Source organism: Marmota flaviventris, chromosome 18, assembly GCF_047511675.1.
Source record: "Marmota flaviventris isolate mMarFla1 chromosome 18, mMarFla1.hap1, whole genome shotgun sequence".
In the NCBI taxonomy this organism is placed as follows: Eukaryota; Metazoa; Chordata; class Mammalia; order Rodentia; family Sciuridae; genus Marmota; species Marmota flaviventris.
The window spans coordinates 16,835,947-16,858,650 of record NC_092515.1 but is presented as its reverse complement, the minus strand read 5'-3'; the positions used below and the strand labels follow the sequence as shown (position 1 = coordinate 16,858,650).

Genomic DNA, 22,704 nt, shown 5'->3' with positions numbered 1-22,704 from the left:
GGAGATGCAGGTTGGCTGGAAGGGCCAAGGTGGAGTGCCATGTAGGAAGGGAGCAGCAGCCCAGGGGACATTAATTAGCAGCTCCCTATCTGCTCAGGAGTTGCTTCATTAACAACCTTCTTCTGGCTGGGCTCAGGGGCACACACCTGTAATCCCAGTGGCTAGAGGGAGGCTGAGACAGAGGATCGCAAGTTCAAAGCCAGCCTCAGCAAAGGCAAAGCGCTAAGCAATTCAGTGAGACCCTGTCTCTAAATAAAACACAAAATAGGGTTAGGGATGTGGTTCAGTGGTTGAGTACCCCTGAGTTTAATGTCCATACCCCCTTGAAAAAACAAAGGGGCAATATAGGCAAGTAATCTTGGTAATCAAAGGGCTCTGGAGGCATTAACATTCCTATCTCCCAGGGGGCGGGTCTCTCCCAAACTGGCCTTCATTTTCTCCATCTGACCTGATCACCCAGCTACACTAACTGCCTGTCTTTAATTCTTGCTTCAATCCTACTGGAAGCCAGAGAGCGTGGGACAGGGGGCAACAGGGTCAGTACCCCAGGGCATGGAGCAGGGCTGAGCAGGTTAGAGAAGGGCATGGGAAAAATGATGCCTGGAATCATTTTCTTCCCAAATCCATTTTCAGAAGTAACACAGGAACCAGTTGCCCCAGGAGACTTGGTGGTGGGCATAGAGAACTGAGCACCTGAGAAGAAACAAAGCAGCCACAATCCCACTGACTCAGGAGCCTTAGGCAAAAAGATTGCAAGTTCTAGGCTAGCCTAGGTAATTTAGTGAGACCCTTCCTCAAATTTTTAAAAAGTAGGGAGCAAAGGATGTAGCTCAGTGGTAAAGCACCACTAGGTTCAATCCACAGTACTGAAAACAGAAAGTAGCTCTTCCCCATCTGCTAGCCACCCTTTGTTGCAACTCACCAGTGTCGCACATCTACCCTTGGCCTCCCCAGTAACTGAAAGGCCAGGAAAACTCCAGCTCCTATGTACTGAGCTGTCAGACCTGCAAAAGGCACACCAGTCATGGTTGTATAAAATCCAGCAACTGTGATGTGGAGGTGCCACTTAAAACAGCATCAACCGGCTGGGCGCACGCCTGTAATCCCAGCGGCTCAGGAGGCTGAGACAGGAGGATCGCGAGTTCAAAGCCAGTCTCGGCAATGGTGAGGCAGTAAGCAACTCAGTGAGACCTTATCTCTAAATAAAATACAAAAAAGGGCTGGGGATGTGGCTCAGTGGTCGAATGCCCTTGAGTTCAATCCCCAGTACCCCAAAAACAAAAAACCAGCATCAACAGACCCACAGCCTTCCTGGCCACTTCACCCCTCAAGGTTTCTTAACCACCCCCACTAACACATCAGCCTCTGCCAGACCCCATGCTGAACACTCTGAATGTGATCTACCTGTGATCTACGGGGAATCTTCAACACAAATCACATCAGGGAGACTCCTTAGTCCCATATTCAGGATGAAGAAACTGAAAGTGAGAAAGCCCAGGTCCAGGAGATTAAATGGCAAAGCTTGATGCACAGACCCACAGTGATGAATCAGGAAGACTGACTCTCAGGGCATGTTGTTAGCACGAATGACAGAGGGCGGGAGGCGGGAAGCCCTTTATTCAGCAGCAGAGTCAATGGGTCAAACATTCCATGTGGCTCATTTTGGGGATAGAAAATGGCAGCGGGATAAAACACAGGTCTGGGTTTTATGGGCTTCATTTAGGGTGGGTCAGGAGGGTAGTTCCTGGGGTTCACAATATTAGGGTCAGCTGATCCATTAGGGTAGGACGGGAGTGTGAACAGGGAATTTCTTGGGGCTTATTGTATTGGGGTTCAGCTGACCCATAGGATGAGGGGTCAGATGCCTGTTCAGTCCTTTTGTGTCCCTTCCTTTTGGCTGAGGCCTGGGATTTTAAATGACAAAAGCTTCAATTTTACCCCAGACAAAGCCATAGGGGAGACAGCTGCAGATAGGAGAGATGTTCTTGGACTTATTCTCCATATCCTTCAGATATTCCTTCTCACACTGCCAAGTCTTGGTAGAAGGCTCCCTCTGCCTGGAATGCCCTTTCCCTTTCACCAGAAACATCTACTTTCAGGGATCACATCCAGGAAGCCATACCTGAATCCCCACACTTGATCAGGAGTCTCTTCTGGGAACCCCAAAGTCCTCCAGGATTTTTCTGTCACAGCTTGGATGGTTCTGCCTGTTCACTCTCTTCAGTTTATTTACTTATTTTACATTTATTTTTATTTATTTGTTGAACCCAGGACCTGCTAGAAATGCTAAAATATATAAAATAATAATAATAATACTGAGCTCCACCCCAGCTTTTTTCATTTGAGACAATCTGGTTAAATTGCCCAGGCTGACCTAGAACTTAACAATCCTCCTGCCTCGGCCTCCTGAGTAGCTGGGATTACAGGTGTGAGCCACCACATCTGGGTCCCCTTCACAGCCTTGAGCATCCTGAGCTGTCAATGCTTTATCTTCTGTGGACTTATATGTTCATTTTCAGTGCTGAGCTAGGTTCTGTCTCTAGTTAGAACTTAGAAAATTGTTGGTAAATAAATGAGAGAAAATAATTTCATGAGGAGTGTTCAAAATCCTCAATCCCAGTTCAGAAGTTAGAGAAGAACTGATGTAGAACAGAACCTGAATTTCTGGTAAGGTACAGGGAGCCCCTGGATGTATCAGGTGACCCCCTTTAGTTTCCAGACAGCGGGAAAGGGAAGTCACAGGAAATGATTTATTTTTATTTTTTTAAAAAAAAGGTGTTTTAATGCCTGATACACCTGAATAGAGCTTCTGACTATATCAGCTTTGGGTCTCTGAAGATCAGAGAGGTAAAGCCTCCTTCCTGCCTGAGGATGCACAGCCTAGACCTTTATTTTGTCCTTACCTATTGACTCTGCTGACTTCCCTACACCCTCCAGAGCAGGACAATCACAGCCACCCCTTCCCCTGCTTCCTCAGACAGCTGCTGTGATTTGAATAACCAAGCACACTGTTGGATGTCCGGTGGTGACTGATTTGCCTGACAAACAATGCTCAACTCCTTCTTCCTGCCAGTCCTGGAGCCATGTTTCTCTCCTCTCACCATCCCCCAGAGATGCCTAGGCTCTTTTCCCCTTGCTTGATCCTCTGGGAGTTTTGTCTGTCCCCGAGGGTGCAGAGTACCCTCAGGAACCTGATCTAAAAGAAGGGGGATGAATGACAGGCCTAGGGTCGAGATTACTAGAGCCAGCAAAGTCTGCTCCCTGGGCTTGTCTCAAAATTTGCATAAAAAAGAGGTTCCTCCCCCACATCCCTCCCTTCCCACCTGGGATAGTGGTCCTGGGCTGAGGTCTGACAGCAGGTGGAGGAGGAAACTCTGCTTGTGAGCAACCACCTCTCCATTCCTGAGGTGATGCCTCGTGTCTTCCTGGTCAGGAGTCGGCGTCCACAACCACCTAACTGGGGCCACCTGCCTGACCAGCTCCGAGGAGATGCCTATATTCCAGGCGGGCCCCTCAATGAGCCTGGGGATGAGGGGCAGGGGAAGAGGCAAGGCATCACCACCGGCTTTCTCTCTTCAGACTGCAGCAGCCTGGCCGGGCTACCGGCACATCAGTCTTCCCGCCTTGGGGACCCCTGGGCAGTGGTGAGTCTGCAGCTGACCCTCAGGCCCTAGGTGTTTTGCCCCTTCCAAAAGCTGACAGCCCCTTACTCCTGGGCCTGTTTACACATGCCCTTCAGCCTCAAGACCTGTTTTCCCTGCTGGGAATGCCATTCCTGTCCTAGAAAGAGTTCAGTTAGGTCTCAATGAAGCCCCATATTCCTCGGGTAGGCAGCCGCAGATGTGCTCCAGATATCTCTACGTCCAGTGGGGCAGAGAAGGATCCCAGCAAAAGAGTGGATGGTGATTAATTTTTATGCCAGAACATGGAACAAGGTGATAAGAGCAGGATGGGGGATAAGGGTTACTGGGCCCTCTCAGAAGGGGTATTTCAGCTGTGCATGCAAGGGAAGAAGGAAAGCACTAGCCAGAATGCAAATGTGATCAAGGTTAGTTCACTATTTATTCTGAGCCAGGTGCTAAGCACTTAACAGTAGTAAGACAAAAATCTACACTGTAATCAATTTTTATTTCTGATTGGTGCTGAGGACAAACAATAAAACTAGAAAAATATGTGTTAGTATGTTGGAGGATGATACTTGCTATGGAGAAATGTCAAGCAAGGCAAGCATGATGGGGTTTGGTTAGGAAAGGCCCTGGAAAGAAGGTGGCATGTGTTTGCACTGATCAGACTCCAGCCTTCCTCATCTTGCATTCTGAGTTCTTTGTAAGTATTTTTATGCCAAGTATGGGCAGGGTCCAGATGGAGGGGCTAATTTCTGCATCCCCTTGGCAGCCCATGCAGGGAACCCTGGCCTCTGCTCCCAGGAGCCCTGGGACACTTGGCTGCCCTCTCTGCCCCAAGGCCTTCCCACTGCAGCGCATGCTGACACGACACCTCAAGTGCCACAGTCCAGCTCGCCGCCATGTGTGCCGCTGCTGTGGCAAAGGCTTTCACGATGCCTTCGATCTCAAGCGCCACATGAGGACTCACACTGGTGAGTTGTGGCAAGGACTGTGAGGGGCTTCTGGACCAGTTGGGATGGTGATGGTGCCCTGGATGTGGAATTTCCAGTGTCTGTGTACATAGGGCAGGGACACAGATAACAGGAGGCCTGAGACTTGATGTACCTCAGACCCCAGCAAATGGGTATAAGGTGATGCCATGGTAGTGGAGACAAGATGGACGCTGGCTACAGAACTCAGGTCCTAAATCGCAGGGTGCAAAGGAACATCTGCCACCATCTTCCCCAGGGGAAGGAATTTTCTAGTGAGGGACAGTGGTCACAGGGGTTTGGCCCATGTTTGTACTGGGTGGTGGGTAGCAAATGGGTCATAAATAGAAGTTTGATGAGTTTGGGATAGGGGCAGGAAATGCTCAATTTTGGAGAGGAAGGTGGCAAACCTTTAGTCAGAAGGCCATTTCCCTGCCCGACTCTGCACCCCTTCTTCACAGGAATCCGGCCATTCCGTTGTGGAGCTTGTGGTAAAGCATTTACCCAGCGATGCTCCCTGGAAGCACACCTTGCCAAGGTGCACGGGCAGCCGGCCAGCTATGCTTACCGTGAGCGCAGGGAGAAGCTGCACGTGTGTGAGGACTGTGGCTTCACCAGTTCACGGCCCGATGCCTATGCACAGCACCGCACCCTGCATGGGGCCACCTGAGACTGTACCAGCATCCTACCCATGAAGCAAATAAACACAGGAAACAAACAAACAAACAGAACCTGGCATTTATTAGGAGAAAGAGAGAGGGGTCACTCGGTCCAGCGGTGGCCACAGTGTGGGGCAGTACATACATAATACAGGCGCATGGCATCCTGGTAGAAAGGATAATTGGTTAGAAGGGTCTGGAGCCTCCAGAGCACAGCATAGGAAGGACCCTCCATCCAGCAGGGCCTCATCCCAAAAGAACAGCCAAGGAAACTTTCCCAATATTAATGATCCAATCCAGGATTCAGGGAAGGGCAAGATCACCCCGATATTTATATCTCCACCCATAGGGAAAGACCAAGCCCCAGGTTCCCAGGAAACTTCCCCCCCAACTCACTTCGGCCCGGGCACTATGTGACTGGAAGAACACCGCCTCCTTGTGGCCGCACCTGAAGGAAAGGCCCAGTCACCCAGTTTAATACACCTTTCCCACCTCTCTCCACCACCCAGTAGGACAAGCCATGCTCCCGCCCCGAACTCACTTCTGGCATGGATGGTCCTCGGTCCGTGGTAACGTGGGGTCCTGGGACACATCAGCAATGATCTGGGTCAGTTCGCTGCAGGAATGGGGAGGTGAATAAATAAGCTCAGTCCCGGACTCCCAAGACAACACCCTTGCCCCCAATCCCTGGTCACGACACTCACTCCACTTCGTGCGTGATTTTGTTGACGTAGATGCAGCTGTTATCGGCTTCCTGCTGATAATCACAATTCCGGCACTGTGAAAGGGCGAGTGTGGAGGGTCACCAAGAGACTAGGGGTCACCAATAGGAATGGGAGGGCAGGGAGATTCCCGGAGGGGATGACTACGGGCCGGATGGACAAGAAAGTGATAGGAGGTGAGATCAATACACTTCGGGAGCGAATAGGAAGTGTGTGTCACACTGAGTAGCATGCTGCCACGAGGGGATCCAGTGGGGCGGCTGGAGGCCACGGGGAGGCCTGCGAGCTCGCACTCACCGCATAAAGCAGAATGCGGTTCTCCTTGTCTTCCTTGGGGTACAACATGTTGTTACTGTAGGGAAGAGGAAGTCAGAGGTCAGCCCTTGAGCAAGTCCTTGCTCCCCTTCCGCACCTGCTTCCCTTCTCACCATTCCTGGCAGAATCGAATGCCCACGAAGCCCGGTTCGTAGGTCCCATCTGGTTCCATAGCGACGAACTGCCTGTCAAGCCTTCCGCACTTGCTCCGCCGCGCTACAGGTCGCGGGAAGGGTCAGGCCAAGCAGCGGCGCCAAAGAGGGACGGAGCCGCGCACGTGTATAACTGACGGTAGCCCTGTGCTCGGCTCTCTCCACGCTTAGGTTTGGCTGATTGCTTCCCTTGATTTAATTTTTTAAAAATATTCTATGGTAATTGCTTCCAATTTCGGCACTTCGCCTCCCCATTTTACAGAATGGGATGGATATAGTGCAAAATCCGGGAATATGATGCACAAAGTGACCCCCTAGGTGCTGGACATAAATAGAAGCAGCCATTACTCTCTGTTTGGATCCACGCCAGTGCACACGCGCCACGCTTACCCTTCGCGGACCGGGATAACTCCTGCCAGTTCTTCCTCCCAGCTTCAGCTTAGGCCCGACCCGGCCGTTTCCGGTGTGGCTATTGGAAGAATTGTGAACTATGGAAGGCCTCTCGGGATTGGCTGGGTCTAAGAAGAGGGCGAGTCCTTTTCCCGGCAGTGGAGAAGGGACGGCGGCGGTTGGTGGATCCTAAAAGTGAGAGCGCGTGGATTGGTCTGGTCCGGGAGTGGGGGCGGGGCTGGTATCCCAGAAGCAGCGGCGGCGGAGCCGGCGTGAGACGGCTGTATCGGGCTGCGGGCCACTGCAAGGCGCGGCGAAATGGAGGTGGCGGGAATATCGGCGCCCACAGTGACCGTTTTCATTAGCAGCTCCCTCAACAGTTTCCGCTCTGAGAAGCGGTACAGTCGGAGTCTCACCATCGCTGAGTTTAAGGTGTGACTGGGGGGCGGGGTCTAGAGGGGTGGGGCAAAAAATGCGGGGTTTCCCGAAGGTGGGGAGGGGCCTGAATGTAAGGGGCGGGGCTAGAGATTTCTGAGGTTGGGGAGCCTGGAGACCCGGCCTATGCAGATGGGGCTAGAGAGAATCTGAGATTGCAGAGAGTAGGGACGAGGCCAGAGAAAAACCCGATGCTCCAGAAGGCAGGAGCTAGAGTAGAGGAGGTGGGGCCGGGAAGGCCCCTCAGAACCTCCTAGGCCCTGGATGGTCTTTTAGAGAAGCCGGGATAGGGTGATGGTTGCTAATAGTAGGCGGAGCCTCAGGGCAGATGATGGGGTCACTGACACCCTTTCTCCTCATCCCCGCAGTGTAAACTGGAGCTGGTGGTGGGCAGCCCTGCTTCCTGCATGGAACTGGAGCTGTATGGAGTTGATGACAAATTCTACAGCAAGTTGGATCAGGAGGATGCATTGCTGGGCTCCTATCCTGTAGATGACGGCTGCCGCATCCATGTGAGGCCACCCAGCTGGAATCCCATACCTCATTTACTCAACAAATATTTGCTGTGCTTGCCCTGTGTAATAACCCATATAGGCCCTGCCCTCATGGCATCCGCAGTCCAGCACAGATAGACACCAATAGATAGTGACAGTCCAGAGTAGTCTGTGCTAGGATAGTAAAAGCTTAGGGAACTGGGGGTAGAAGTGTTACTTGACTCCACCTGGAGGTTTCAGAAAGAGCTTTCTGGAAGAAGGGACATTTGAGGAGACCTAAAGATGAGCAAAGAGGTAGAAGGGGCATGCCCAAGTAGATGGAAAAAAGTGTACAGAGTTCTAGAGCATGAGGTGAGCCTCTGTGAGCAATGAGGCTAGACAGGTTGGGAGAAGCTAGAATGCAGAGGACCTCTTTGTGCCTACATTGTTCTTTCTCTGCTTAGCATTCCCCTCTCCCACCTCAGTCTTTACCTGGCACATTGTTCCTTAGACATCCCAGGTGAACTCCACTTTAGGGCCTTTGCATGTGCTATATTATATGTATTATATTTTCTTCATGAATAATTCTCTATATGTCCACATGGCTTCCCCCTTTCTTCTTATGTTTACTTAAAATGTCATCTTTTGCTGGGCAAAGTGGCATGTGCTTATAATCCCAGCAACTCTGGTTGCTGAAGCAGGAGGATCACAAGTTTGAAGACAGCCTCAGCAATTTAGTGAGGCCCCTAAGCAACTTAGTGAGGCCCTGCCTCAAAATTAAAAAATAAAAAGGGGCTGGGGGTTAGCTCAGTGGTGAAGTACCCCTGGGTTCAATCCCCAGTACCAAAAAAATGTCACATTTCAAGTGACACCTTCACCTGCCTAAATATAAAATTATAATTTCATCCCTTCCCCCCTTTTTGTTCTTTATTTTAGATTTTTTTATTTCAACACAGGGGCTTACTGGCTTTGAACTTGGAATCCTCCTCCCTCAGCCTCCCAAGTTTGCTTGGATTACAGATATATTGTCATATATTGTCATTGAGTATATTTTAAATTTTTGCTCATAGCTCTTATCACTCTCTGACATACTCTGGATTTTTCTCATTGGTCTGGTTTATTTTGTGTCTCCCTGATTTGAGTGTCCAGGAGAGTGGAAATTTTCATCACTCTGTTTCACTGCTGTGTCCTCAGCATCTGGAACAATGCCTGGCACAGAGGATACTCAGTGAATCACTGTTGGATGATGAGTTGACTCTACAAAATAAGACCAAGAGGTCAAGTGCAGGACGCATACCTATATCCCAGAAACTTGGTAGGCTGAGGCAGGAGGATTGCAAGTTCAAGGCCAACCTCAGCAACTTAGCAAGACCCTTGGAAACTTAGTAAGGCCCTCCCCCAAAATAAAAAATAAGAACTGGTAAAGCAGGAGTGCTTCACCAGTACACCCCCCCCCCAAAAAAAAAAAAAAAAGACCAAGAAGATGGTATAATTATCCTCATTTTGCAGAGGACAAAATTCAACTTCAGGATGAAATATACTTTCGTAAGCATGAACTATTGATAGAATTTTTCATTTTGTCTGCACGACTCTAGAAGTTCATGTGTCCAGAGTACTGGTTCTTTATTTTCTGTCCTTTGTTATTCAATAATTGAACATCTGTATTGTGCCAGGAGTATAGCTGTGAGTCATATCTGAGGAGGTCCCTGTTTTAGCTGTGTCTAGTGTGTGAGGTAGATGTTAGCCAAATGATCACAGGAGCAAATATGAAAGGTAAGTTTTAACTGAGGGCCTTGCAGGAGATCATGGAGCTGGGAGACCCTATACTGGGGTATCTGACCTATCATGAGGTCTGGGAGGATTCCTGGAGCGGGTGCTGTTTGATCAGAGACCTACAGAAAAGGGAGAGTTAACCAAAAAGGGGGAAAGGTGCTCTGGCAGGAGGACATAGCACATGCAAGCACCCTGCAGTGGGAGGGAGCACAGTGGGTGCCGGACTGTGGGTGAAGGAAGTGGAAACTGGGAAGGAGTCAGCCTAAGGGCCCTGCTCTGACTCAGGTTTTCACGAGCTCCCTTGGGCTGCAGGTGAGGAACAGACTGGGGGACAGGAGGAGCAGGGACACCAGGAGGAGGATACTGTAAGAGTCCAGATGAAGTGATGGGCAGGACTAGCAGTTGTGAGTCAGGACTCTGCTGGGCCCACAGAACTGAGACTTGGGGCTGACCAGCAGCTACAGCCGAGGGATGCAAGTGGGGTCAGTCATGGGTGGCAGCACCCTCAATCAGGAGGGCTTCACACCCATGTGGTACATCCCAGGCTATTCAAGGACAGTGTCCCAGGGTTGGAACCTCTGGGAATTTTGTTTTTTTCCTAAAATTCCTTTTCTGTTGGTAAATATCAGCTACATGCACTGCTTAAAATGACAGTTTTTCAAACTTTAAAAAAATTCATGACCTAGGGAATAGAAATTCTTAGCGATCCTAGACTCGGAGGTAAGGACCATTTTTATTTTGCCGTGTTAGCCTAGTGGTTCAGATTAAACACTTTAGGATTGTCCTTGATCCCTTTCTTTCCCCACTCTTTTCCCCACTCCCAATCTGTCACAAACCCTGTTGGCTCCACCTACAAAATCATCCCGAATCTAAATTCTTCCCCTACTCCCACTGCACCCACCTTGATCCAGCCTTCACCCCTCCCTCCTGGACATCCCAACCCCTCCCCTGGCCTCATTGCTCCCATCCCTACCCCAACAGTCTGCAGCACAGGGAGCCTATGAACCCCTGATCCATATGAGAGCCATCTCTGCACCACAATGCAGGTAAAACCCAAAGTCTACAGTGATCTGTTATCTTGCCCATTCTCCCACTAGCTCCCTTCACCGCACCCACACCAACTTCTCCTCCTCCAGAAGGTCAAGGATGTATCTGCTTCTGGTTTTCACACCTGCTGTTCCTTCTCATCCTTTAGGCTTTGGCTCAGACATCCCCTCCTTTTGAAAGCCTGCCCTGGCCACCTTCCCATGCTCCTTATCTTCTTTGTTGTATTTTTGTCTTTCGCCCTGGCCATCAAGTAGTGTTTAGTCCATGTCTCTATTTGTTTGTTTACGGCTGGGTCCCCCAGCACAGCAGAATAAGCACTGCCTGCGGGCACGGGTTGTCTCTTTTTATACCATGTTCCCAGTGCCCAGCTCAGGACCTCCTGGGTACCTTTGGAGGAGCTCCATAAGCAATGAGTGGGTGAACACTTGGAATAGCTCAAGAAGAGGTGTTCTGGAGATGGGGGCCATCCTGCGAGGGTCCCAGAGTCCCAGAGAGGATAGATGTGCTGCCTAGAGGGCTATGAGCCAGGTCTGATCTCTGCCAGTTAGATTCATTGACTTCAGGGCTATCAGTGATATGGGTGCTAGTGTGTAGGGTACATCTCGGGGCAGATCCAGCCTCCAGGGTTTTGGATGGCGAGGAGAAAGGAGAGATGGCCAGTGTAGATATCTACTCTTGTCCCTTCTGCTGGGCTCAGGAGAGGGGAGATAGCTGGGATAAAGGTGAAGGTGTTTTTTTCAAATCAGGAAAAACTTGAGTGTGTAGAGTGCTCTAGTATGCAGCTGTACCCCAGCATCCCAGGCCTTCCTAGCTAGACTGATTCCTGCTGACCTTCCTCTCCTCACCACAGGTCATTGACCACAGTGGTGCCCGCCTTGGAGAGTATGAGGACGTGTCCAAAGTGGAAAAATTCGAGCTCTCTCAAGAAGCCTATGACCAGAGGCAAGGTACAGAACACATGGGATGGGATGGATGAGGGTGTGTGGTAAGAAGCCAGGTAGGACTGAGAGGACCATCACAGGGAGGTCAGAAATCAGGCAGAGGGCTTGGGAAGATGGAGGAAGGGGTGAGGTTCATTGTGGGTACATATGAGGGCATGGGACTGTGGGTACATGATTAAGGTGAACAGGGCATGGGGTAGGAATGGGGACTCCTAAGTATGTGAGGGGAAGCAAATGAGGGCCTAGGAAGATGAAGGGGGCCTTTGGGAATGCAGGAGAATGGTTTGTGGGGAGCATTCAGGGCCAGATGGAGGCATGGGGTGGGGCAGATGGGGTATAAGGACAGAATCTAGTGGGCTGTGGAGAGGACAGAATGGCAGTCAGTTCAGGCTTCTGCTGATGGGTCAGAATGTGTGGTGGGAAGGAAGGGGGCTTGCAGCGACTGGCTGAAGGTGAACCTAAGACTGGAGGGATATGTAAGAAGATGGGCACACACGTTACAGGGCACACACCTGTAATCCCAGTGACCCGGGAGGCTGAGTCAGGAGGATTGCAAGTTTGAGGACAATCTCAGCAACTTAGTCAGAACCTGTCTCAAAAAATAAAAAAGGCTGGGATGTGGCTCAGTGGTAAAGCAGTGCCCCTGGGTTACTTCCTCAGTACAAAAAAAAAAAAAAAGATGGGGTCATGTGAAGGACTGGAGGCTGGTTGCATCCCTTTAGTTTCTAGATTGTAGGGAGACCCCAGGAGTCATGGGAAAAAAATCAAAGCTATGGTGGGAGACTTATGGAGCTTGGGGACAGCTCTCTGACACCTAGAAGTAATACTCCATGAATATGGAATATTCTAGCCCCTTGTGGCTGGATGTTATCTGAAGAGGTCAGAGACACATCCCCAGAGATCAGGTCTGACCCTGTCCCCCACCCTGCCCACAGACACAGTTCGCTCCTTCCTGAAGCGCAGCAAGGTAGGCCGATACAATGAAGAGGAGCGAGCACAGCAAGAAGCCGAGACCAACCAGCGCCTTACAGAGGAGAAGGCCCAAGCCAGCACCATTTCTGTGGGCAGCCGCTGTGAGGTGCGGGCACCTGGACAGGCCAGTCGCCGGGGCACTGTCATGTATGTAGGTATGTGGCTCACAGGATTCCTGATTCCAAGATACCATTCATTAATTCAGTTGAGTCTCTGAGACCTTATGCTTTGTCCTGAGGTTGGCAATGCCAGGGCCTTGGCATTCAAGGAAATTCCAATTCCAGCTGACAGTGACAACCCAGAGCGTTGATGGTGGAAAAGTGAGAGGCGCAGATAAAATTCATGGATCGTACAACTCGCTCATTAAGTATATAGTTCACTAGTTTTTAGTATGTTCAGAGAATTGTGCCACATCGCTAGTTGTCAATTTTGGAATATTTCTGTTACCCTCACAGGATATCCTAAAACCATTATCAGCCTTTCCCCATTTCTGAAACCTTACCTCCCCAGCCCTAGCCAACCACTAATCTACATTCTGTCTCTGTAGATTTGCCTATTCTGGTTGTTTTCTATGAAAGGAATCCTAAATATGCAGTCCTTGGCTGTATTCACATATTGTTTTCAAGGTTCATCCGTATTGTGCATGTATCAGTATTTTGCATTATATAGATATACCATGTTTTATTTGTTCATTCATCAGTTGATGGACATTTGGGTCTTTTCCACTCTTTGGCTATTATGAATAATACTGTATGAACATTCTCATATGGTAAGCTTTTGCATGGACATGTTCTCATTTCTCTATACCTAAGAGGAGAATTTGCCTCACATATAATTCTTTGCTTAACCTTTGGAGGAATTGCCAGCCTATTTTCCAAAGCAGCTGCACCATTTTACATTTCCACCAGCAAGGTTCCAATTTCTTCATATCTTCATCCACACAATTGTTATCTGACATTTTTATTCTAGGTATTCTGGTGGGTGTGAAGTAGAACATCATGTTTTTGATTTGTATCTTTTTGATAGCTAATAATGTTGAGCATCATTTCATGTCTTCTTGACCATTAGTGTATTTTCTTTGGAGAAATGTCTACTCAGATCCTTTGCCCAATTTTTAATTGGGTTGTGTTGTTTTTTGTTGTTGATTGTGCATAATTTGCTAGGATTTCCCTAACCAGGTACCACACATAGAGTGGTTAAAACATCAGAAGTTGATTTCTTAAGAGTTCTGGAGCCTAGCAACCCAAGGTCAAATGTCAGTGTTTATTCTGAGGCCTCTCAGAGCTGTGGCAGTGCCATCCCATCTTAAGTTTTGTGTGTCTGGGGGAATGGAGATTGAACTAAGGGCACTCTGCTACTGAGTCACATCCCCAATCCTTTTTAGTTTGTTTTGAGAAAAAGTCTTGCTGAGGCCTCCCTTGAACTTGAAGTTCTGCCTCAGCCTCTCGAGCCACTGAGATCACAGATGTGTACCACCAAACCCAGCCCCCTTAGGTTTTACAAAGACCTCTTCATGCCTGGTACCATGGTGCACACTTGTAATTCCAGCAGCTTGGGAGGCTGAGGCAGGAGGATCACCAGTTCAAAGCCAGCCTCAGCAACTTAGTGAGGCCCTAAGAACTTAGAACTAAGAACCCTGTCTCTAAATGAAATTTTAAGAAAAGGAGCCAGGGTTGTGGCTCAGTGGTTAAGCACCCCTGGGTTCAATCCTGGTAGATTTGCCTAAGTAAATCTACCCAAAAACTCTTGGCTGAGGGAATAGGGGGCAGGGTGGGAGCTAGGAGATCAGCAAAGCTGCAATTATCTTGGTCTGACAGGAGATAAAGGTGGTCCTGGGTGGAAGCAATCAAAGTAGCAAGGAGTGGTTTTCACCAGGACAGGCTTTCCTTGATGAGCAAGCACAGATTCCAAGTAAGATGTGTCCAGAGGTTTCATCAGAATTTCTCTTCTGGGCAGGACTCACAGATTTCAAGCCCGGCTACTGGATTGGTGTCCGCTATGATGAGCCATTAGGGAAAAACGATGGCAGGTAACAAGTGTTCCATTGAGACATCTGTGTATGTGTGTCTGGGAATGCATATGTGAACATGTATGTGTAATTCCACGCATGCTGCTGAGTGAGCCTGTTATAATGTCATACTGCATTTTGAGTGGGAGCCACATGGGATTCTTTGACCACTGCTTCCCCATCATGTTCTGCAGTGTGAATGGGAAACGCTACTTCGAATGCCAGCCCAAGTATGGAGCCTTCGTCAAGCCATCGGTTGTGACAGTGGGGGATTTCCCAGAGGAAGACTATGGGTTGGATGAGATGTGACACCCAGGGAAGGGCATCTCCCTGTTCCAGCTCCTGTCTCAGCTACTCATTGCCCTTCTCTACGTGTGTACCCCTGGCCCTCTGCTCCTGACCTCATTTTAATTTTATTCACCTTTTTCCCTCCCATTGATTTTAGAGATTTGTACATTAAATGCATCAGAAACCTGGGAAGTATGTGGAAGTGGCATGAAGAAGCTGGGTAAATGAGGATTAAATAAGGACCTAGGCAAAGCAGAGTTTGAGTAGGGTGAGACTTTATTTATTTATTTCTTTACTGGAGTGCTGTACCACTGAGATACATCCACAGACCTTATTTTTTATCTGAGACACAGGTTCTCACTAAGTTGCTTAGGGCCTTGCTAAATTGCTGAGGCTAGCCTTGTAACTTGTGATCCTCCTGCCTCAGCCTCCCAGGTCACTCAGATTTCAGGCACACATTGGCACCCAGCAAGTCTTTATCCTTCGAGTGATAGCGAAAGGCCTGTGAAATGATTGCTCTTTGTCCTTTGCTATTCAATATAATGTTCTGCAATTTAAACAGAGTCTTCAAATAATAGTAGCTTAAACAGGATGAGAGTTTAATTATTTTTCATTTAAAGTCTCATGCAGCCACACATGGCAGGAAGATTGCAGTTCAAAACCAGTCTCAGAATTTAGCAAGGCCCTAAGCAACTTAGTGAGAACCTATCTCAAAATAGAAAATGAAAAGTTCTGGGAGGTGGGTGCAGCCCACACCTGTAATCCCAGAGGCTCGGGAGGCCGAGGCAGGAAGATAGCAAGTTCAAAGCCAGCCTCAGCAAAATCGAGGGACTAAGCAACTCGCTGAGATCCTGTCGTTAAAGAAAGTACAAAATAAGGCTGAGTCTGTGGCTTTGTGGTCAAGTGCCCCTGAGTTTAATCCCCTGTACCAAAAAAAAAAAAAAGTTGTGGGGCTGTAGCTCAGCAATAGAGCCCCCTGGGTTCAGTCCCCAGTCCCTCCCCCACAGAAAAAAAAAAGTTTCATGAAATCAAGAGTTTATATATTAATCTCCCCACACTACTTCAGGGCTGCTTTCCATCTCCTTGTGTCTTGCTCTCCAATCTACTCATGATTCCTACCTCATCTGCTACAACCAGGAGGAAGAATAGAAGGGGAGGGGAGATCTTTGCCTTTAAGGAAGATGTACAACTACAAACTATCCTTAATTCATTGATCAGAATTTTTCTACATTACTACATGTGACACTGCAAAGGAGTCTGGGAAGTGTAGTCTTTGTTCAGGGCACCATGTTTCCAGCCAGCTATCAAAAGTTCCTGTAGGGGTTGTGGCTCAGTGGTAGAGTGCTTGCCTAGCAGTAGAGGCCCCAGGCTCAATCTTCAGCACCACATAAAAACAAATAAATAGAGGTATTGTGTTCAACTAAAAGGATATTTTTTAAAAAGCAGGGAGAGGGTGCTGTGGTACATATCTGTAATCCCAGCACCTTGGGAGGCTGAGGCAGGAGTTCAAAGCCACAGGGAAGCACTGATCAACTCAATGAGACCCTGTCTCTAAATAAAAATACAAAATAGGGCTGGGGATGTGGCTCAGTGGTCAAGTGCGGGAGTTAAATCCAAGGTACAAAAAAAAAAAAAAAAAAGCAGGGAGACAGGACAATGAGAGCCAACAAGTGGTCTTGTCACAGTCCCTGTGGGTGGAGGCTTTACCTGTTCACTTAATATTTTAAAGAAAAGAATCCACATACTAAAAGTGACATGAAGCCTATCCTCATAGCATTACAGAGCATGTGACATGCATGTGCAATCAGTGTGTTCTGGGGAGCCTGAATTTTACTATGCATGTGTCTGCAGGTGCAGTGATAACCCTTCATTAGTTTCTGGGAGGGATCCTTCATAGGATGACTATTAATTAGGCAGCTTATTTATTAGGCAGCTTATTTATTGCAATTACTTAATTATAACTTCTGGAGAAAGGGAAAGCAGCAGCAGGGACAACTACAGTTAAAAAGAATGAAGTTGAACTGCCTGCAGGCTGAGGAGATCCTTGAGAAGCTGTTCACATCTCACATAAAGCCTGATGTTACTCTGATGCCTGTCACAGTAAGATAGAGGACACCCCAAATACCTGGATGCTCCCTCAAACACAGGACAGCCTATAGACTATGACTAGACAACAGAGTTCACGTGCAAAACAGTGTGTACAAATTTCCACACACACTATGGAGCCACACACATGCACACAGAAAACACTCAAGAGACTGACATCAAACACTTGCAAGGGATAGACAGACATACATATCTATACTTGCACCCACACAGAGAGACCAATAAAGTTATCCATCTACAAAAAACAAAGTTACTTTAGAAAAGGACTCCAAGACTTAGAACCCTTTCCTGTGAAGGAATTGTCAAAGCATTGGAGAAGGTAACCCCAGCTTCCCACAAGCAAGTTCAGCTAGTGTGTCCAGCAGAATAAGAATCAGCACTGAGGATCTGAGACTCACTTTAAAATTGGGTATCAGGGGCTGGGGTTGTGGCTCAGTGGTGGAGCACTCGCCTAGCACATGCGAAGCCTGGGTTCAATCCTCAGCACCACATAAAAATAAATAAAATAATAAAATAAAGATGTCCTTTCTTGAGAATGATCCCAGTTTTCCCATGTGTAGACTGCCCAAGGCGTGAGATCTCTGTCCCTGTTCTAGTAGTAGGATAGCTCTCCTAGCTCCTCCATAATTGGGCATTGGATCTGGACAGCCCATCTCCTGCCTTATTTGGCAAATAACATTCTATGAAAAACCTTTGATGTTCCCCCACATAAATAAAGCAAGCGCGGGCTCCAGATCTCTCTGTCCAGTGTGGAAGCTGGATCACTAATATCGGAGAGCCGTCCTACCCCTGCTTTCTAAAGTTACTTCCTGTGTCCTGTGGTTTCTTTGCCATTTTCTCTTTCTTAGCTTTTATTTCACAGCCAGCTCACTGCACCAAGAGGGACCCCAATTCCGTTGCCTATGCAGGACGTGGGCAAGACAAATAAGGGGCAAGAGAATCATGTGCTCCCCATAACTGCACTGACCACCCAAAATCATACCTCTGAGCTCCAGGTAAGGTTCACAAGCATGCAGATCTGCCAAACTGAGGTGGAAGATCTGGACAATCTTCCAAGGTGTGCTTTAACACCTTCCAGTTTTCAACATGGTAAACTGGCAATGGATGGGATCATGCAGATAATTTCCAAATTGGAAACCTAGACATGCTATATGAAAGCTTGGATCATAATTAGAGATTAGAGACTCACTTTACAGAATGACCTGATGCTTACACTTTACTGATATTAGGGTGCCCACAGAGGAGGGGGAATGGTGATCAATGTGTAGGCATAAGGGCTGGGGTGTGTAGTTCAGTAGTAAACACTTGCCTAGCATGTGCAAGGCCCCAAGTTCCATCTCCAACACCACAAAAAAGTGTTGGCATGACACCAGATACTACAACAAATAACCTCTATGTGCTCAGTCCAATGCAGGTGTTCTCAGTGATTGCTAGTAACTTCCATGTGGTTATTCACACTTCCAGGACCTATCAATGGCTTCACAATTTCTGGGGATTTTCAAAATTGTCAACTTTGTGCTGGCAAATGGGAGAAGACAGTGTGAAGTTTTACCATATTCTTAAAAAAAAAAAAAAAAAAAAAACCTGCCCTAGAAATGATCTATACATTTTAACTTCTCATATCGATGAGCATTCATCAATCCAGCAGATCCCACATATGAAAAGTGTGCCTTGGAACATATTCCTGTGCTAGGCAGCCTCCTTTCATTCACTTTTATTTAAAAAAACTTTAAAAGGACATGCCTTTTAAATGGTGCACGCCTGTAATCCCAGTGGCTTGGGAAGCTGAGGGATGATCCAGAGTTCAAAGCCAGCCTCAGCAAAAGCAAGGCACTAAGCAACTCAGTGAGACCCTGTCTCTAAATAAAATACAAAAGAGGGCTGGGGATGTGGCTCAGTGGCTGAGTGTTCAATCACCAGTACCAAAAATATAAAAAAATAACAAAACAAAACAAAAAAAGTAAACGGCTGGGTATATAGCTCAGTGCTTGCCTAGCATGTGCAAGGCCCTGAGTTCAATCCTCAATACCTAAAAAAAAAGACCATGGACTTTATCCCTTAACTATGGTCTAGGGTCACTAGATCCAAAACCTCAAGGGGAAGCAGCAGAAAGGAGTTATGGATTTTCTTCTAACAGATCCACTAACTCTTCCTCCTGCAACAGTTGCCCATGCCTGCCCACCCTCCCCTCTTTGAGAGCAAAGTGAACCTTGCTTGATTTCATAAACCCTGAGCATAAACCCAGTGCAGATGGAAGACTGAACATCAACATAATTTACCCACATTTTTTTAATCACAGTTTTGAGGCCCCACAGTATATTATATCTGATGCTGGAAACACACCCGTGAATTAGACACAGCCTTTGCCTGGTAGTTTAAAAAAACAGATAATTACTGACCATTTTTGTTTTTTAGTAAATTCTATATTAATAAGGTTGTGGGCATGGAGCAAAGAGGAATAAAATCACCAAATCTGCTAGGTAGTGTGGGGGGATGCATTTCAATAAAAATATCGATCATTTTAGGTCTGTAGTAATCCTTTTGGTTATTCATGGTGATCAGAAACCTGATCCCTGTGATAAAGTAATAGTGAAAGCTGCTTTTGTTTGGTAGCTGAGTCAAATTTAAGGATTCACATGGTAACAATAGTCCTTGAGTTGATTTCTGCCATTTACCAAGCAGGGATAACTGAGTTGCTAAAGAGAGGTGGTAATAGCTTTAGTGAGGAAGAGTTCACCTTAGTCTGACACCAACTACCCAGGTTCAAACCTGAGGTGAGTGAATGAATATGTATGTATTCCTCCTGCATGACCAATAATAGCACTTGATACAGGAGACAGGAACCTTTGACACAATGACAACAGAAAAGAAATCAGGCAAGGCTTTAAATGGGATGAGAAAAATGTTCAGGCTGCCTCCCCAGGCCCAAACAATGGAGGAGGCCAGCCTTTTCTCATATTTTTCCACTGTCACAAGTATAATCTTTTTTGGATGTTGATAGACCTTTATTTATATGTGGTGCTAAGAATGGAACTCAGTGCCTCACACATGCTAGGCAAGTGCTCTACCACTGAACCACTACCCCAGCCCACAAGTATAATTTTTCCATTAGTCAGGAATATGATAATTTTTGAAAGGAATTTCTTCCATGTGGAAAATGAGGTCTGCACTCACTCACTGGTCGATTTGATTTAGTGTAGGCGCAGGCAAGAGACCCTGTCCTAAAATAAAAGGGCTGGAATGTATCTTAGAGGTAGAGAACTCCTGGGTTCAATCCCTACTAACACACACATACACAAAAGGTGGGGTGTGGAGGCACGTCCCACAGACTTAGTGGGGAAGGGTATGGGAAGATATTAGCAGATAACAGATTATGAATTAAACTTGAGAGTTTGTCCGCCCCTTTGTCCCTGTGGTGGTCCCTGTTGTAAGAACTAAGTGAGCTAATGTAAGTGCCTGGCCGCTAGGTAAATGCTTACGATTAAGTATTAGCTGTACTTATATGTATGGCAACGTGGTAACATATCATAGTGCACGGTAAACGTGCTGATTTCATTTCATCTTCACAGCGGCCCGCCCCAGTTTCTTCACATTTACCTTTCCCACCCTCCAGATGGGTCCACTTTGGAAAGGATTCCCACGGGTTACCAGGATGGCCCTTGCCTCCCAAGTGCCTGCAAGGGGGTGTCCTTAGCTTCAGCCCAAAACGCTCAGCCACCACGAGGGGGCAGCAGCGCACCGCCCAGCCGCTGCCCGTGAGCCGTGCACATTGTGGGGCCCGCAGTCTCTCCGGCGGCCTGGGCCGGGACTCCAGTTTAGCGAGCGAACTTCATTCCCAGAGAGCCATGCGACATCTCAACCTCTTCTAGCTCAAAGAGGAGAAGTCTCCCCCAACTTCCAGAGACGCTAGGGGTGGGTGGTGGGTGGAGAGATTCGGCTGCGTGCCGGACGGCGCATGCGCAGAGGGCCCACGGAACCCTGTGGAGCCGAGTACGGAGGCACCAACGTCCTGGAGGCGGCGCTACAACTGACTTTCTGGCCGCAGTGAAAGGCGGCAGATGACCTCAATTTGCGGCCTTGAGCTTGCTCGGCCGCTTTCCTGTCGCCCTACTTTTCTTGCATCTCAGTAGCTTTCTCCGGCTTTTGCTCGACCCTCAAGCTGGTCAGTGCGCAAGAGGAACCGTTTTAGAGAGGAAAAAAAAATCCCATTTCCTTTTTTTTTATACTAGTAGTTTTATTATATGATTACTTATAATTTTAGCTGTATTAATATATTAAGAATCAGAAGTGAATGACATTTTATTTTACCAAGAACAATCCCAGTTGCGGCAGCATGTTCAGTGACTATCATTTAGTCCTGCAGCCACCACATGCCTATTTCAGATAATCAGGAAGTCATCATCCAAGCTTGACCCACATGATAGTTACCCCTACGGGCTCAGGCTGTATGACGTAGAAACAAGACACGTTTTCTTTTCCAGTAAATACTGCTTTTTGTCATACATCCCCCCAAGTAATCTTACTTATATAATGTACAAAATTGTAACTTTTTAGCCTTAAGAGTTGTCTCAAGTAGCTTTCATTTTGGAAAGTAATAAAGGCCTCAGACAGCAGCAAAATGATCCTCTGGACTTGGTACTTTTTAAAAAAATATTTGCTTTTTAGTTGTAGTTGGACACAATACCTTTATTTTATTTTTATGTGGTGCTGAGGATCGAACCCAGAGCCTTGCCAGCTAGGCCAGCGTTCTGCCCCTGAGCCACAACCCCAGCCCCTGGACTTGTACTTTTGAGTTTTCATTTTTGCTTAGAATAGCAATTTAAAAATTAAAACAAAATGATTCCCACATTATCCTCATGTAGGAAGTCTTTTTATGTTCACATTAACACAAGACAGAAATGTCAAATTGAGTACTTCCAAAGAAACTTTCCCGTTTGTTTCCTTTTTTATTAGCTCACCAATATCTCAGAAGCAGCCTGGGTCAATAAGACACAATTTCTTGCCGCTGGCTCTAGTCTTGCTTTCTATAACCTTCATCAACGACTTGAGCTTTTCCTTCAGCTTCTTCCTTTCATTCACTGGAATGAACCAAAGCCTCCTGTCCACACATTTGATCTTCATTTCTCCCTTCAGCTACTTTATCACTTACAAAGCCTGCTATTCTGTACTCTTGCTGAGTTTGACTGAATACTGGATGTCCTTCATACCTCTCTCAACAAGGATAATGGTGTATGGCTTCTTTGTTTCTGGGTTGACACATTTGTCTGCCACAATGGCTGCCACGGTATCCCTAAACATCTGCTCCAGCTGTGTGTGCCTTTATCTGATATCTGAACCTCTGTTAGTCAAAATCTGCTTACAGATTTCAGTTTGGGTCATATGTTCCAAATGCACTAATGAGATCTTCCTTCTTTGCAACCTGACCTTTAGAAACATTTACATTGAGTGGATTTGCAGGATTTCATCCAAGGTCTTTTTCCACGCTGCTGCGCCCAAACCTTGTTCTTGAAGAAGGCGATCTCAAAGCACTTACCTGCGCGCTTGAAGCGAACTACCGCCAAGTAGGTCAGACAGATCTGGTTGGTGGGGTGAGGATGGACATATCGGCCACTCACGTCGCGGCTGGGAAATCAGGGCCCACCACACAGGCCCCATTTCCCTCTTGATTCTCCTTCACAGTGGAGACTTTTTAGAACAAGTTTTATTTATCTTGGTACTGGGGGTTGAACCCAGGGGCACTTTAACCACTTTACATACATCCCCATCCCCGCCCCTTTTGTGTGTGTGTGGGCACCAGGGATTGAACTCAGGAGCACTGGACCACTGAGC

The 22,704-nt window shown here is 47.4% G+C and overlaps 3 protein-coding genes and 1 pseudogene across 4 annotated transcripts; 2 read left to right on the top strand and 2 right to left on the bottom strand.

Annotated features, from left to right (window-relative positions):
- The first annotated feature begins 3,410 nt into the window (after window positions 1-3,410).
- On the top strand, window positions 3,411-5,264 carry Ovol3 (ovo like zinc finger 3). Its single transcript, XM_027941347.2, has 4 exons — window positions 3,411-3,504; window positions 3,580-3,644; window positions 4,396-4,597; window positions 5,056-5,264. Exons 1-4 carry the CDS (start codon window positions 3,411-3,413, stop codon window positions 5,262-5,264), a joined length of 570 nt encoding a protein of 189 aa, XP_027797148.2.
- A 50-nt stretch (window positions 5,265-5,314) lies between these two features.
- On the bottom strand, window positions 5,315-6,937 carry Polr2i (RNA polymerase II subunit I). Of its 2 annotated transcripts, none has more exons than XM_027941351.3 (7): window positions 6,833-6,937; window positions 6,404-6,631; window positions 6,273-6,327; window positions 5,958-6,031; window positions 5,795-5,869; window positions 5,650-5,701; window positions 5,315-5,419 (listed from the first exon to the last, which is right to left on the bottom strand). In XM_027941351.3, the coding sequence occupies exons 2-7, from the start codon at window positions 6,460-6,462 to the stop codon at window positions 5,357-5,359; spliced, it is 378 nt and encodes a 125-aa protein (XP_027797152.1). In that variant the 5' UTR covers window positions 6,463-6,631; window positions 6,833-6,937; the 3' UTR covers window positions 5,315-5,356. The 2 variants fall into 2 exon arrangements, with proteins under 2 accessions (XP_027797152.1, XP_027797153.1); XM_027941352.3 differs by having other exon boundaries at window positions 6,404-6,506.
- A 120-nt stretch (window positions 6,938-7,057) lies between these two features.
- Tbcb (tubulin folding cofactor B) lies at window positions 7,058-14,961 on the top strand. Its single transcript, XM_027941338.2, has 6 exons — window positions 7,058-7,264; window positions 7,636-7,779; window positions 11,411-11,507; window positions 12,437-12,628; window positions 14,430-14,502; window positions 14,676-14,961. Exons 1-6 carry the CDS (start codon window positions 7,151-7,153, stop codon window positions 14,788-14,790), a joined length of 735 nt encoding a protein of 244 aa, XP_027797139.1. The 5' UTR covers window positions 7,058-7,150; the 3' UTR covers window positions 14,791-14,961.
- A 6,180-nt stretch (window positions 14,962-21,141) lies between these two features.
- Window positions 21,142-22,505, bottom strand: LOC114097323 (ribosome maturation protein SBDS pseudogene; annotated as a pseudogene).
- Between the last annotated feature and the right edge of the window lie 199 nt (window positions 22,506-22,704).